General features: G+C 42.5%; 1 protein-coding gene across 5 annotated transcripts in view; it reads left to right on the forward strand.

Annotated features, from left to right (window-relative positions):
• Nucleotides 1-13,895, forward strand: part of IQSEC3 (IQ motif and Sec7 domain ArfGEF 3) — a 1,249,628-nt gene that overhangs the window by 1,185,516 nt on the left and 50,217 nt on the right. For all 5 annotated transcript variants that reach the window (XM_069628576.1, XM_069628577.1, XM_069628578.1 and 2 more), the window contains one exon: nt 1,359-1,402. In XM_069628576.1, coding sequence (XP_069484677.1) covers nt 1,359-1,402 — 44 coding nt within the window. The remainder of the gene's footprint in view (nt 1-1,358; nt 1,403-13,895) is intronic.

The raw sequence follows: 13,895 nt of genomic DNA on the forward strand, positions 1-13,895 counted from the left end.
TGGAATTATCTTAATTAGGGAAAGAGTCTCATTGATGGAGATGAGGACGAATGAATGTCAGATGATGTTAGTGGCAATGGCTGCGAGGGAGGGACAGTCAGAGGTCTCTGTTGAATGGGGAGAAGGGCAAGGTTGAGCCTCAGTGAAGATATGGTGTATCCTCTGACCCTCCTCTAGATTGGCAAGGATAAACATGAACCTGATTGGCTGCATAGATCCCGAGATGTTTGAGGTGCCAGAAGAGGACTCATACACTTCTTCAAATAATAATAATACAATAACAAACATACATATGCAAAGCCACTTGTTAAAAACGTTCTTATGCCGTTGGGCACACATAGTGGTATACTTCATAAAAAGGAAAAAAGCAACTCTGCCAAATGGTGCTATGCACGGCCCAGATTTGCAGTAGGAAGATGGTCTGTGCACCCTTCACATCAACATGCAGCCCCTAAGAGATGGAAGGCGCTGCCTCTCAATTTGAGGTTGTGCCAATCTTTTTCTACTTTTAAGAAGGATTTGACAACCAGGTTGTTTGGATGAACCCTAGTCTATCTACAGCACCCCAGCCAGGCTTGGCCTGTGGGCTGCCCGCCCTTTCCTAGGCATAGTCCCTGTTTTTATATGCTATGATTATATGTTGTACATCCTGTTAGCGCTATTATGCCTCCGGGCCAGTGACATGCGCTTTATAAACATAAATAAATAAATAAATATAAAATAATTGACACAGTGCAGGGGCCAGCTGTGCAGCTGACCCAGCCAATTCATATCCGTATTCATATGCCCAAAGCTAAGACATATTCATAAGCCCAAAGATGCATGTGTTGATGCTCACCTTGCCCATATCAACAAAGAGAGGCACACACAAACACTGGTACCATGTACACCACTTTTCATAGGCCAAATCCCTTAAGGGGCATGTCTGATTATAATGCCTGCAATCAACTGAGAGTAGTAAGGCAAGCGTTCCAGTACCCTGGCCAGTCACATTCTTCAGGTCATGTCATGTTGCCCCAGTTAAGAATTGACCTTGCGTGATTGCCCATTGGGTTACACCATGAGATGCTGACGACGATCAATGCTTGCAAACGTTGCCAAATCAGGCTACATTCGTTAATGTGCACGAGCTAAACCCGCTAGCAAGAAAGCTCAAGTCGCGAATGCATGCACTTCTGAGGGCAATTCAGACGTTCACTCTAGCTGGCTGACATCAGTGCAGTTGAGTTTGGTGCTAGTGACACCCGCTCTCAACAATCAGTTTTTATTATGGGACCTGCCTGTGTGTGTCCCCGTTTGAACCAGTATCTATTTCCCTTTCAACAAGTAACTTGTGTGTTCCGTTTCTTCTCTTTAAGGCAAAAGAGACTTCGGGGAGAAGAGCTCAGAGAGCACAGTTGAGGTAAGTGTGTGTTGGCAACCAAGGTAAGTAGGCAATGCAGAGGCATCCCATCCCATGATCCATCTTCTCTTCAGCTGCTGTCCCAACCCATTCTCCATGTATGGACATGATCAAATAGATCTGTCACGTGAGTGCCTATCCCAATCAGGATGAGTGTCCCCCAGGAATCCTCCCTAGAACTGAGACCCCAATATCGGAAATTTACAGCACGTGGGTCCATAAAAGAAAATGTGAGTCCCAACATTTCAGAAACAGTAGATTTTAATGATAAAGGATTGCAGCATGCATGACCTTTTAAAATATTCATAACTAATAACCATCATATAATGCGCATAATAATCTTATCTATAAACATGTAAAAAATGCATTATTTTTCCTCCTGGTTTTCCTCTGACAAATACCTACCAAAGTGCCTGTCCAATTATGTAGGTCCTGATAGGTACCTAGGGAGTCTATAAATAGCAGTGACATTGGGGTACACAACATCAGAGCAAACCATTTTCCAGTTCCATCAATTCTTTTTTTCGGGTGAGCTAGGCAGACTTTAGGCATTGTCCCAAATCCCTAAAATGTATTCAGCTGAGCGGGCTGGATTCTGCACAAATATACATGCGTGAAACAAGTTGAGTGTGTACCCTTCTCCAGTCATTTGGTACTTACCATTACTAAGGGCTTCACTTTGGACCTTGCAGAACCACCTTAAGGGGAAACATTGGTTTGGTCTCAGATTTGCTTCATACACATTTTACAATTAGTGGATGGAAGGGTTGGAACTGTCTCATGTTGTGTTGTTTGAGAAGCCTGGGTGATGGTCATACGCATGTCACACAGAATCATAGAAAGGCAGGTATCGCCTGTGAGCATTTGCCATCTTCATAGTTACTCAGTGCGGTGGCCAAGGGAATTCGTAAACTGGATATCCAATCCTATTGAACCCATGTGGCATTCGGACTAGAAAAGAGTGTTGCAAGGGTTGCTTAAATAGTGCAGGGGTTTCCACCCAGCAGCTCCTCAGATGCTTTGGACTATAACTCCTATGATCCCTAACAATTGGCTATGATGGCTGGGGTCAATGGGAGTTGTAGTCCAAAACATCTGGAGAGCCAAAGGTTGCAGACCGCTAACATATTGGATTGGAGCAAGACCGACAAAGAAAATTTAATCGCAAAAGGGAAAACATTGTACAACCTTGCTGCCGTCACTATACAAACATATCGATACGAATCACACATTGTCCCAAAATGTTCCTGGGAAAATAAAAGAATTGGACATGGATGGGAAAGCCAGTAGAAAGCAATGTTGTTGAGCTTGGTAGGCTATGCCTGGCTGCCGCACATGATCTACAGTGTGTATCGCATGGCAACATGCAACTAGGTTGGCCAAGCAGGAGTGATGTTTTATGAAGTCCTATTTTTAGGCAAAAGAGGTATTAAGACAAATAGATGAATCTACACATACTAGACATATTAACCTATAACTTCCTGTCCCACAATGCTTTTGGTAAAGATTCTAGCTGCTCTGGGAAACCAGTTATTCCCGCCTTTTTCCAGCCGGACTATCCAGGCCCTTGTGGCTCCTAACGCTTTTTATGTGTTCTTCAGGACTAGATTGCACGCTAGTGAGAGGGGGAGTGGCTCACAGTCATTGCATTTTTTCCTATTTGCCTAAAAGGTAAATGTATTTGTTGACAAGATGGTGGAGCCTGAATGCTTAAGTTGCCTTTCTACCTGCATGTTGCCAGGCCAGCATCCCCAGAAACAAATCATAATACAGTGCCCCTGGGTCGCCTGCACTCAGTGAAGGCATACAGCTATTCATCTGCCCCCCACCCCCATGATTGTCAGAGCGAGAGACGCCACCCCACACTCTGTATTTAAACTAAATTATTTTTTACATGGTACGCAACTAATGGAAACGCTTACATAGTTAATGTTCATCATAATCATGAACAGTTTGTAAGAATGTAAATTTTAGCTGATTCAAGTATGGAAAAAGTAGTACATTGTAGAACTGCTCAAACATATTGAGCTGGTTCTATGTGATATGTCTGCATTTTGAATTTGAAGGACGAACGGAAAAAACGAATTTCTTTCGGCCGATTTTGAGTGGCCTCTAAAATGCTGAAATATTACACTCCGAACCACCCCTTGAAAAGGCGACCCGGCCAACACCCCTACACCCACTTCCACTCTCTCCTACACCAGCATGATTTCAATAGATTTGGGTGGTTTCCACCCAACGCCGCCTTCCATCCCCCGCCACCCTCTCTCAGCCTAAAACAATACCCCTCACTTTCTACCAGTCAGACACGCAAGCACACATTTACCTGCTATACCGCCCCTACCTTCCCCACCACAAACATTCCCTCTTCGCTCGCACACCAACACACACACAGACTCGATCACAGTCCTCACTCAGAGAGGAAAAGCAAGTGGAAGAATAAATCCCTGTAGGGCTCTGATCAATGCTATACAGGAAACAGCGGCCAGCCTGGCTCCCTCCAGGCTCACAGCCGGACGTGCTAAGCCCTCTGCTCCAAGGTTTCAGCAGCACTTATGCTGCTGAAACAAAAATGTCGCCAAGCTGAACGAAAATGGCACAGTTATTTCGAACCCTCCGCTAAACTATCCTACATACGGCACCCACCATATATCAGACATAAGAAAAGCCAAATCGTGTCATTTTGCCGAGCGCATTTTAACAGCTCCGCCAGACAATTGTTTCAAGTTGAGAAAGAGCTGACCACTCCAGTGCGACCCAGTTTTAAGACCTTGCAAACACAAGCACACTGCAACCATATTTCCAACTTTTTTAGGGACAGAATCCGTAACATTCTGGATCTGATAAGTATAGGAAGGTCACTCCCTGTAGATCCCCTTGTTATAGCTTTTAGTGCTGAATAGACACAATCCAGTGCTGTTCAATCCAGCACAGAGACAGACAGTATGTTCTCCTCTGCACTGTTGAAACTACTTGGATCTGCTTCTCCCTCTGATCCAATTCCTCTCTGCATTCTCCAAGAAGCTTCTAGCAAGTCTATTTCTCTGTTTACCACTGGGCTTAAACACTCCTTCTCGACAGGGCACATTCCAGAGCTCCTAAAAAATGCAGTGATCTATCCTCTACCAAAAAGGGCACATCTGGGCCCAGCAACAATGGAGACTACTGCCCAATTTCACTACTTCCTGTTCTCATGAAACTGATGGAATCCATTGTGACCCCTCCCCAGCTCTCTGCCTTCTTGGAATCTTATCAACATCGTCTCCCTTTTCAGTCCGGCTTCCGTCCCGGTATGGGAATGGAATATGTGATGGTTGCTCTCATGGACAGCATTGGCCTGCTTCAGGACCGCTGAGAGGTGGGAGCTTTTATTATCCTTGACCTTTCCGCTGCCTTTGATACTGTTGATCATCAGAGCCTGCTTCAAAGTCTTCAGAAGGCAGGAATTTCAGGCATCCCACTGAGGTGGTTTTCCTCCTTTCTGTCTATCTGGGTTCACACAGTCTCCCTTCCCCCTTGCACTTCTTTTCCCATAGCCATAAACTCTGGGGTCCCCAGCGGTCTGCTTTATCTTCCCTTTTGTTTAACCTATGCATGCAGACTTTGACCAATTTGAATGCTAGCCACAGGGTTCACGTTTACTCATATGCTGATCCCACGCACATTCTTTTTCGCCTCAATGTGCCATCATCTGACCTCCCGTAAATTGAAAGACTGTCTATCTGCGGTCGGGGATTGAATGGCCAATAATTGGCTTAACTTTAATGGAGATAAAACACAGGTCCCTTTGGTCAGTTCAAACAACATAGGACAGCCTTGGACCTGTGACTATTGGCCAAACTTCCTGGGCTCATGTCCTGAACCCACTCCACTAGTGAAGAGCCTAGGGATCAAATTAATGGCAACAGGCTCCAGAGAAGCCCAGATCTCTGCAGTTTGCCAACTAGGTTATACCAAACTGAAAGTACTGAAAAAAGTCTTACAGTTCCTGCTCCTTCAGTCTAGGACCAGAATTGTGACCGCATCCATCATGGGTTCCTTAGACTACTGTAACAGCATTTATCTTGGCCAATCTGAAGCTCTATTACAATGCCTACAGACTTTCCAGAATGCAGCTGCTCGCCTCGCTCTGGTAGCTCCTAGACTAACATACTCTCAGGAATTACTTTGCCAATTAGACTGGCTCCCCATTAGGAGGTGAGTCAAGTTTCAAATCCACTCACGATGTTGGGGCAGAATTTGTATGATCTAGACTTGTGCCCTATAATCCTAGCAGGCTACTTCGCTCGGCTAACCAGTCCCTGTTATGTATTCCTAGATTCTGTCGTGCCAGAGCGGGAGGAAGATCCTTTACGGTGCTTGGCCCCATGCTCTGGAATGCTCTTCCGCCCGATCTTCGTAACATTTCTGAATATCATCCTTTCTAGCTATGCTTGTCTGAAGTGGCTCTCTTTCTCTCATTCCATTTAGCGCCTTGATGCCTTTTGGTCATTGTTTGCGCTCTATATATACTCATACAGTACACACCCAAACACACACACAAAATAACAGTTACCTCACTCCTGTGACTTCCCTCACCTTGACACTTCTGTCAGTCCCTGCGTGCACTCGTGTGAAACAGGGGCATGACAGATTGAGTTAGAAAGATCGCTCTGAATGGTCTCTGAGCAGTCTTTCTAAATCGATTTTCTTTGCCACTTAATAATAAACAAAATGTCACTTCACACGGTTGGGCTGCCTATGTATGGAAATAATTATCATTTGGAATAATGTAGGCATTGGACAAAGTGTAGTGAGCATGTTTTGTTCACAAACATCTAAAAATGTATGAACATTTAGAAAAACAAATTTAAAAAAATGGAAATATGCATGCACTTGAAAAGCATGGAGAGAGCAATGCACTGAAAAGTGCAAATATTGAACCATGTAGGTATATAATAATTGCTTGGAAAACTCGAAAGATTAAGCACAGTATAGAAAGATTGATATATGGACAAAAAACAAAGTTTGAACAGAATAGTGCGAGAACAATATATGTAAAAAGTGCAAACACTGAACAAACAATGTAGGAAATAAATAATTGAAAATATCTAAATGTTCAACATAGTATTGTGAGACTAGTTAACTGGAAAATTGCAAACATTTAATAAACTATTTACTTAAAAATGCATTAGAGAAGTGTTATAGTTGGTGAAACAACATATACAAATGCTTTTTATTTTGAGATTTGTAAAACATGTTTTAACAAAGAAAGGAGGAGAAAACACACTTTTATGCCTAAGGGCTTCCTTCTTTCTACATTATTGAGAACCCTGTTCCCGAAACAGGTCAGGATGAAAAACTGTTCTTTTTTAATGCAAACCTGTAATTTTAGAACCTAATACCCCCAACATACTCAAGCATCCCTTCATTTGACAGTGGTCTCTGCTAACTTATGTTTACACATATGGCCAAAGCTGCCAAACTGCAAGTTCCTTTTACTCCACCTATCAATTAGGTTGGGATGGGCTCTCAGGATACTTCTCCTGGTTAGGACTTTTTGAGTGTAGTTACCTCTTTTATTTTTAGTCATTCAATCCATTTTTTTTAAAGATTTCTTTCTATGTATGTATGTAAAGCTATGCCTTACAAGAATTATTGTTTTAATGGAAACATAATTCTTTCTTCTTTTGGTTCCAAGTGGCTAAGCACCTGTTTTTTCTTTTCCCCGTTTCCAATGATGGTCACATGCTGCTTGTTGCTGCCTTTACGACATGTATCCGGTGCAAACACTTCTTCGGATGCCGACCCAGACAACCTGCATAGCAATCCTGCACATGTTCTGTCCGGTGCAGTCTTGTGCCTTCTGTGAAGCAATCACACCTTGCTTCTTCTAAAGCTAATTCCAGCATTCCCACTCAAAAGAAAGGGGAACAATTCTCAGGCTGATAGGCGATATTATCCTCAACTCTGCAGATCCTACCTAGGCCAGGGTGAATTCCTACTGGGCTTGGTGCAGTTGGCCATGCAGTCTGTCCCTAATACAAAGAAAGTCATCCCTCTTCTCTTGGATTTTCTAAGGAACACTCAGGGACCATTGGCTCCAGAACCTTAGGCATGGAGCTAGTCATTAGCATTAATGATGCGCAGGATCTAACTTCCAATCCCTGGGTATCAGACCCTATTCTAATATTCTAATCAAGTAAGGCCAACACAATATGGAAGAGGAGGATACTAGGCCACTTGGATCATATTTATAGGTCAGGTGTTTCCTTGCACATGAAGGGATGCACGCGTTCATGGGTTTGTAAATTGCAAATCTGCAGATTTGCATTTAAGAGTATTTTCTGACCTGGCCTGCAGCAGAGGCATTACTCCCAACAATGTATGGTGGAGCGTGGCAGACAAAGAATAGGGTTGATAAATTAGACAATGTCGAATATTGAAAAGATAATTGCGAGATTAGTTGGCGACGCGTGAAGACACCGACAAGTGCAATAAATGAGCAAACAATGGAGAGGATACCTAATGGGAACCCTTGATAAACCACACACATCTCTGAGGGCCTGATTGTGAGTTACATGTAAAATAAGAAAAGTGTGATGTCGTGATGAGCAAAACGTTTCTTATTTTCTCCATATTCTGTACCTTATAAGTGTAGGCACAGAATCTGGAACAAATAAGAAAAGTGTCATTCCATCAAGAAATAACACTTTTATTATTTTACATGGACCTCACAGTCTGCCCTTCAGTGACTGGTGAGTTGAAATAGTGTAAACATTGAACAACAAATGGCATAAGTACCTGTATACATGTATACGTTCAATGACGCTTGATTAAAGAAAGATTAACATTAATATTTTATATGTGAAGATGGTATTTTAGAACTATGAACATTGAGCATTGAATAGCTTAGCTGATTATTTTAACTGTACAAACACTGAACAAAGCATACAGAGAACAATGTGCACATTGAAACATTGGGGAAACTATGGGCCAAATGACCCTTTGGAGAAATGTAAACATCAAACCCAAAATGGAGAACATAATTAAATTGTGAGGTCTGCATGTTTATCAATAATTGAGAAAATAATTAATTCTGCATCATAAACACTGAAAGAAAGATGGGGAGAATGAATAACTGAAGAATGGCAAGTACTGAACAAAATATACAGGGAATTATTCATTAGAGAAATGGAAACATGGACTACAATCTGTAGGCTGTACATACATTGAGCCTAAAATGAAGATCATTTCAATTAGAAGAATGGATTTGTTGGTTAAACGTATGCAGAGGATAAATAGTTGGCATAATCGAGCAGTGCCTGGGATAAATAGATGATTGATCAATGGTTACAAAACATAAAGAAAACAAACTATTAGGTAAATGGGAACAATGATTTACCAAACTACAGGAACAACAGTTGGGTAAATATAATAAGAAGAAAGCTTGACTGAAGAAATGTAAAGAACGATGATTTAAAGTGCACAGAGATAAATGAGGTCGAGAGATGTAAACACGGATTTAGGCGTTATGGAAAAGAAACAGTTAAATAATGTATTACATGTTTGGGCTAATGCAGTTACATGGAGTAGTATTGAAAACATGTAGCCACAATAATTTCACAGTGATTAGCCATTGGGCAGAGCTTCTACTTGAGTATTATAGAAAACATGATGATTGTCGACATGACATTTTTTCTGAAAGTGTGGTCGCAATACAGCTAATACCTCAAGCAGCCATAGCTTGCTCCATGGAAGAGGGTTAGTGCTCCCCTACTGTCTGTCCAACGTATTACCAAATGGAAGGAAAAGACAAGTCAACTGAAGAGTCTGAAGACTTGACTATCAGACTGCTCAGCTAGACACCTGTGCCAACGTCCCTGCACCACACCTGCTATGCCACCTGCTACACCTGGCACTCTATACAGAATGGGGATAGGCCTGATAGCCTCTGATAAATGTCGCTGGATGAGGATGTTGTGTTCCTTGTACGTACCAACTGTGTGCCATGGATCAGATGGCAATCGTGAGAGTTCCTAGGGCTCTGACTTCAGAGATGTGGAGGGACTAGGACAGGAACCCGTGGAGCGTGATTTAAATGCTGGACACAATGAGCAACTTGGGCGGGGATGTCCTCCCTGCTGCCTGCTATGAATGAAACAAACCAGGCAATTAACTGGGAATGCTCTTATAATACACCTCCCAGCCTTGGAAGAGAAGGGCTAATACCACTCCTCACCTGAGAACACCTTCAGAGTGACTTCAGGAGGCGGCCAGAGCTGGAAAACGCACAGCAGGTAACAGCATAGCTCTGATATCAGCAGGGCGAAGTACACTGAGGTAGACCATAAGAGGTTCCTTCCATCCGGTCTGGTGCTAAGGGATTAAGCCGTTGCGACCCGTAAAAAAAGGGGGGGGGGAAATGAAAGCAGATGTGCCTGAGACGGTGCCAAACACATCGAGGGATGAAACATGCCAACAGCAACATGAACAATGCTTGTCAACTTTCCTTCGTACCCTGTTACTTGTTACGTCTTTTTTTAAAGTCTTTTTTTCTTCAATACTGGAAGTATCTCTTTGGAAAACAGAGCGCCATATTGGAATATCTGTACCTTCATATAGATACAACAGAGGATGCCGAAAAGGAGTGGGACAACTAACGGTTTAATAAACCGCTGATCCCAGATTATGTCTTATTCTTCCTAAACAAAGGTTAGCATAGAATGAAAACCTTCTAGGTGACAATCAGAGCACAGTAGCTTCAAGATGGCTTGTCAGAAAAAGTGCCAGCCACTGGAGAGTCAAAAGTGCACCTCAGCACCAGTGCAAAATTCAAATGCATGCAAGAGAAGCAATATAGCCAGCAGCGGAGAGGTGTGTATCCATTACCACAAAGCCTGCAATGCAAGGCAAGATTGACTACCATCAGACAAGAGTCCTGCACTGAAAATCCCAAGAAAGAAATCTTAAAACAATACAATAACCATAATAATCCTTCACATAATACCCAAACGTATTAAGAATGCATTAATATTGTTAAAAATGTATGTTGCAACCACATTTATTCTGGTCTCTTTTGGGATACCTTAAAGACATAACTCTCCAGTGCTCTGGATACATGGCAATCAGAATTGTCATGTGGCTATTGTAATTTCTATTGGTTTGTGGGTGTGTTCTGATAGTTCCTTGTGGTTACATTTCCAGCTATCCTTGAAGTCTTGTTATTTCCTTTGGGGATATGTCTGGCACACGTTAGGTTCACCTTGAAACTGTTCTTTTATGATGACACAGGGGCATTACTTTGAGCAAACACCAACAATACTGCAAAATTGACACCAACATGGAGTTGGGCAGAAGTATGTCAATTGTTACAACTTTTTCTCTGGTGTACTTTATTACATAAAAGCACATTTGTGTCCGCACCTATTCTCCCTGATACTAAATGTGCCATGAAAGTAGTGTAAAGAAGGGACGCATTGTTTTTCTGAAAATATGTTAACAAATTGCACTTATTGAGAGGCACGTTACTGAAAAATGCAATTTGTTAACAATAACAATTTTGTACAAAATAGAGCGGTTTTTCAGAGAAAGATGCCGGGTGTTGTGTGTGGAAGTGGTTAGGAATGTGGAAAACAGAGGTATCAGGGCACGCTTCCATGCAAGTACCATTGATAAGAATGTAGGGCAAAAGCCAGGCGCCTGCATTGGTGAAATTGTTGCAGGTCGGTATTCACTAGGTCGGTATACACCTGCATATATCCACAAACAATTAGCACCACTTTCTTCCTTTTCTATTCACCTGCTATGTTTATGTGAGACCCCCACAAAGGCGACAATGGTTTTAGAGTATGGGTGACACTCCATCTTCTAAGTATCCGTCCATGACATATTTCTCTTGCGATAATAAACTAACTGTTTTTTCACACACAGACTCCCTCACAAACACACAAACACAAACACACCTTTTTTCCATTGTTTGTATTCCATAGCTTCGCTCCACTAACAGCAGTCAGAATTTTATAATCACTGTCAAATCACTTTCCATCTGCCTTACATTTGTATCACCTTGAATTTTGATCTTGTGCAATACAGTGGCATCCAGCAATATTGCTACATTGATTGTGTTGTTAAATAACTAAACTGCAATCTACGGTATGTTCCCGACAATATTCTATATTCTGTGTAACAACCTGCACATGCTTACATTCAACATAATAGTTCCTTCTGTACAGCACAGCAAATCATCTGATACATAAAGGGTAAACTTCCTCGAACTGTACATTATAAGATTTTACCAAGATGCCAAGGTGTTCTGTGATGTCATCGAATGGCGAGGATGATTTTGCAGAATGTCAAAGCGACTGATACAACCGGCTATAGTGCAGTTAGTGTTAGTTGATCCCAGATAATTCCATGAGTAACACGCACGTTCTCAGCCACTTATTGTTATAATGGGTATCCTAAAAAAGACATTCTTAGGTCATATGTTAATTATATGCACCAATAGACACTTAAGAGGACCTGATTCTAAATTCAGTAGGGTCTGTCTAATGAGGTCTTGCACCACCCGAAGGACAGAACTACCTGCACTCAGTTATCAACAACACAGACAGAGTTACTCATCTACTACTAACTGTACTGAGACACTGCAGTCTGGTATGGAGACCAGACCACAAAGAAACAGCTCATCTACACTAGCTGATCCTAATCGCACCATCCACTGAACCTAGGAGTCAGTGGTGTGCTGCCTGTCTATGAGAAGACAGAACAAGAAAACATTGGTCCCTCTAGATCTCTGTTGGGGGTCCACAGATCATATGTAGTGTCTCAGTACAGCAGACATCCTAACCAGTTAGCTATTTTTTCTATGAGTATTTATTTGCCAATCCTAGCACACAGCAAATACCATAAACATAGAAACCTATTATAAAGATGCTGATGCCTCCGGCCTACTGAATTTACCCCTCCTGGATCATCCAACTCTCCATTAAAAAGTGCTCAATTATTATTTGGGACTGAACACACTGTTGCTATGAAGACGTAGTGTGATCTACAGGCACAAGCTCCATAAGATAAATAAGTCTTGTGTTTGCTGCATTCCACCTTATTTTCCAGACTAAAATGTCGGCGGGTTTCAGTGGCCTTTACCAGTTATGGATATCTTCCTCAGGACCCTCTTCTATTCCTATAGTGTGACACTATCACTAAGAACAGTGCAAGCACAAACATCAATACTTCATAATAGATATGGCACTTGCTAGCCGCTGTTTTCTTTACCATGGACTGGGCTGTGTGCGTAGCCTGCACCTGGGTAGACAATATACAACACCCAATTCAGTGTCTGTAAATCATCAATTCTGCTTTAGACATTTCATTCCTTATAGTCATGATTTTCCCACCAACAAGGCGTACTTACTGGGTGCAACCACTTCCAAAACCCACAACTACAGTCGGTGGAACAACTTTCCTGAGCGCCTGAAAAAATCAGATGCCTTATGTCATTACTCGATATTTCAGGGAGGCTATTAGTGCCCCAATATGAGCTGGTTTAGCCCGTGGTGGCTGAGAGAGTGGGGGATCTGTTCCAAAGGAGCTTGCTGTGTCACTGCTCCATAGTGATGCTCATTCATAAGTCTGCATTTCATGAAGTGGCAAGAAAAAGGGGGTGGAGGGGGCACTGTGCTCTACTATGTATCTAGTTCCATGCAACACGGCAACCCCATTTTGCCCACTTAAAAGGCCATACAACAGAGTTACCGAGGGAGAAAACTGTTCTCTATTATGACTGACCGTGAATGGATTCTCAAGCATACAGGGGAAGTCCCCCCTGAGAGCCTGTGTGTCAGAGAGGGTTCCAATTCCTGGATTTAGAAATATGTGCTTTAGGTGGCAAATTATCAACATCTGTCTTTAGGAAAACAACTGACCGGAATTCGATCTTGACTACTCTAGCTTTCCCTCAAGAGCCCTGAGGGAAAATGTAACGTTTGGTCAGTTTTTCAGATTCCTTTAGAATTGTTCAGAGGGAGCCGCCTTCGAGAAACAAGCTGCACTACTAAGCAAAAGAATGATAGCGCAAGGTTATCGTAGACGATTTCTGAGAAATGCCCAGGAAAGGGCAAGTAACATACCTAAGGATGTGACGGTACAGCAAAAGCAGCGACAATCGGATGAACACCGTATCACGGCAATGTTCAGTTTTTCACTGCGCGTCATTGAATTCCAGAAGGAGATTTACATTATGTTACATGTCAGCCATACCAATATCCCAGCCCCTAGGTTTGCCCTGAAGAGATGGCGACACCTTCGTGACATCTTAGTTCAATCATACTCAGCAAGAGACACTCAGGACACACAATTGACTGTATGGCAGACTCCTAAAGTAACGGGTCATGCCTCGGGTGGTATTTGTTCTGTGTGCAAGCAGACGACACTTTCTACAGAAATTGACTTGGGCTGGCGCACACCTTGGTGACATACCCACTTCACAAAATACAACAGCTTGAATGTT

The sequence above is a fragment of the Ambystoma mexicanum genome, chromosome 12 (assembly GCF_040938575.1).
Source record: "Ambystoma mexicanum isolate Mex_15411 chromosome 12, UKY_AmexF1_1, whole genome shotgun sequence".
Taxonomy (NCBI): Eukaryota; Metazoa; Chordata; class Amphibia; order Caudata; family Ambystomatidae; genus Ambystoma; species Ambystoma mexicanum.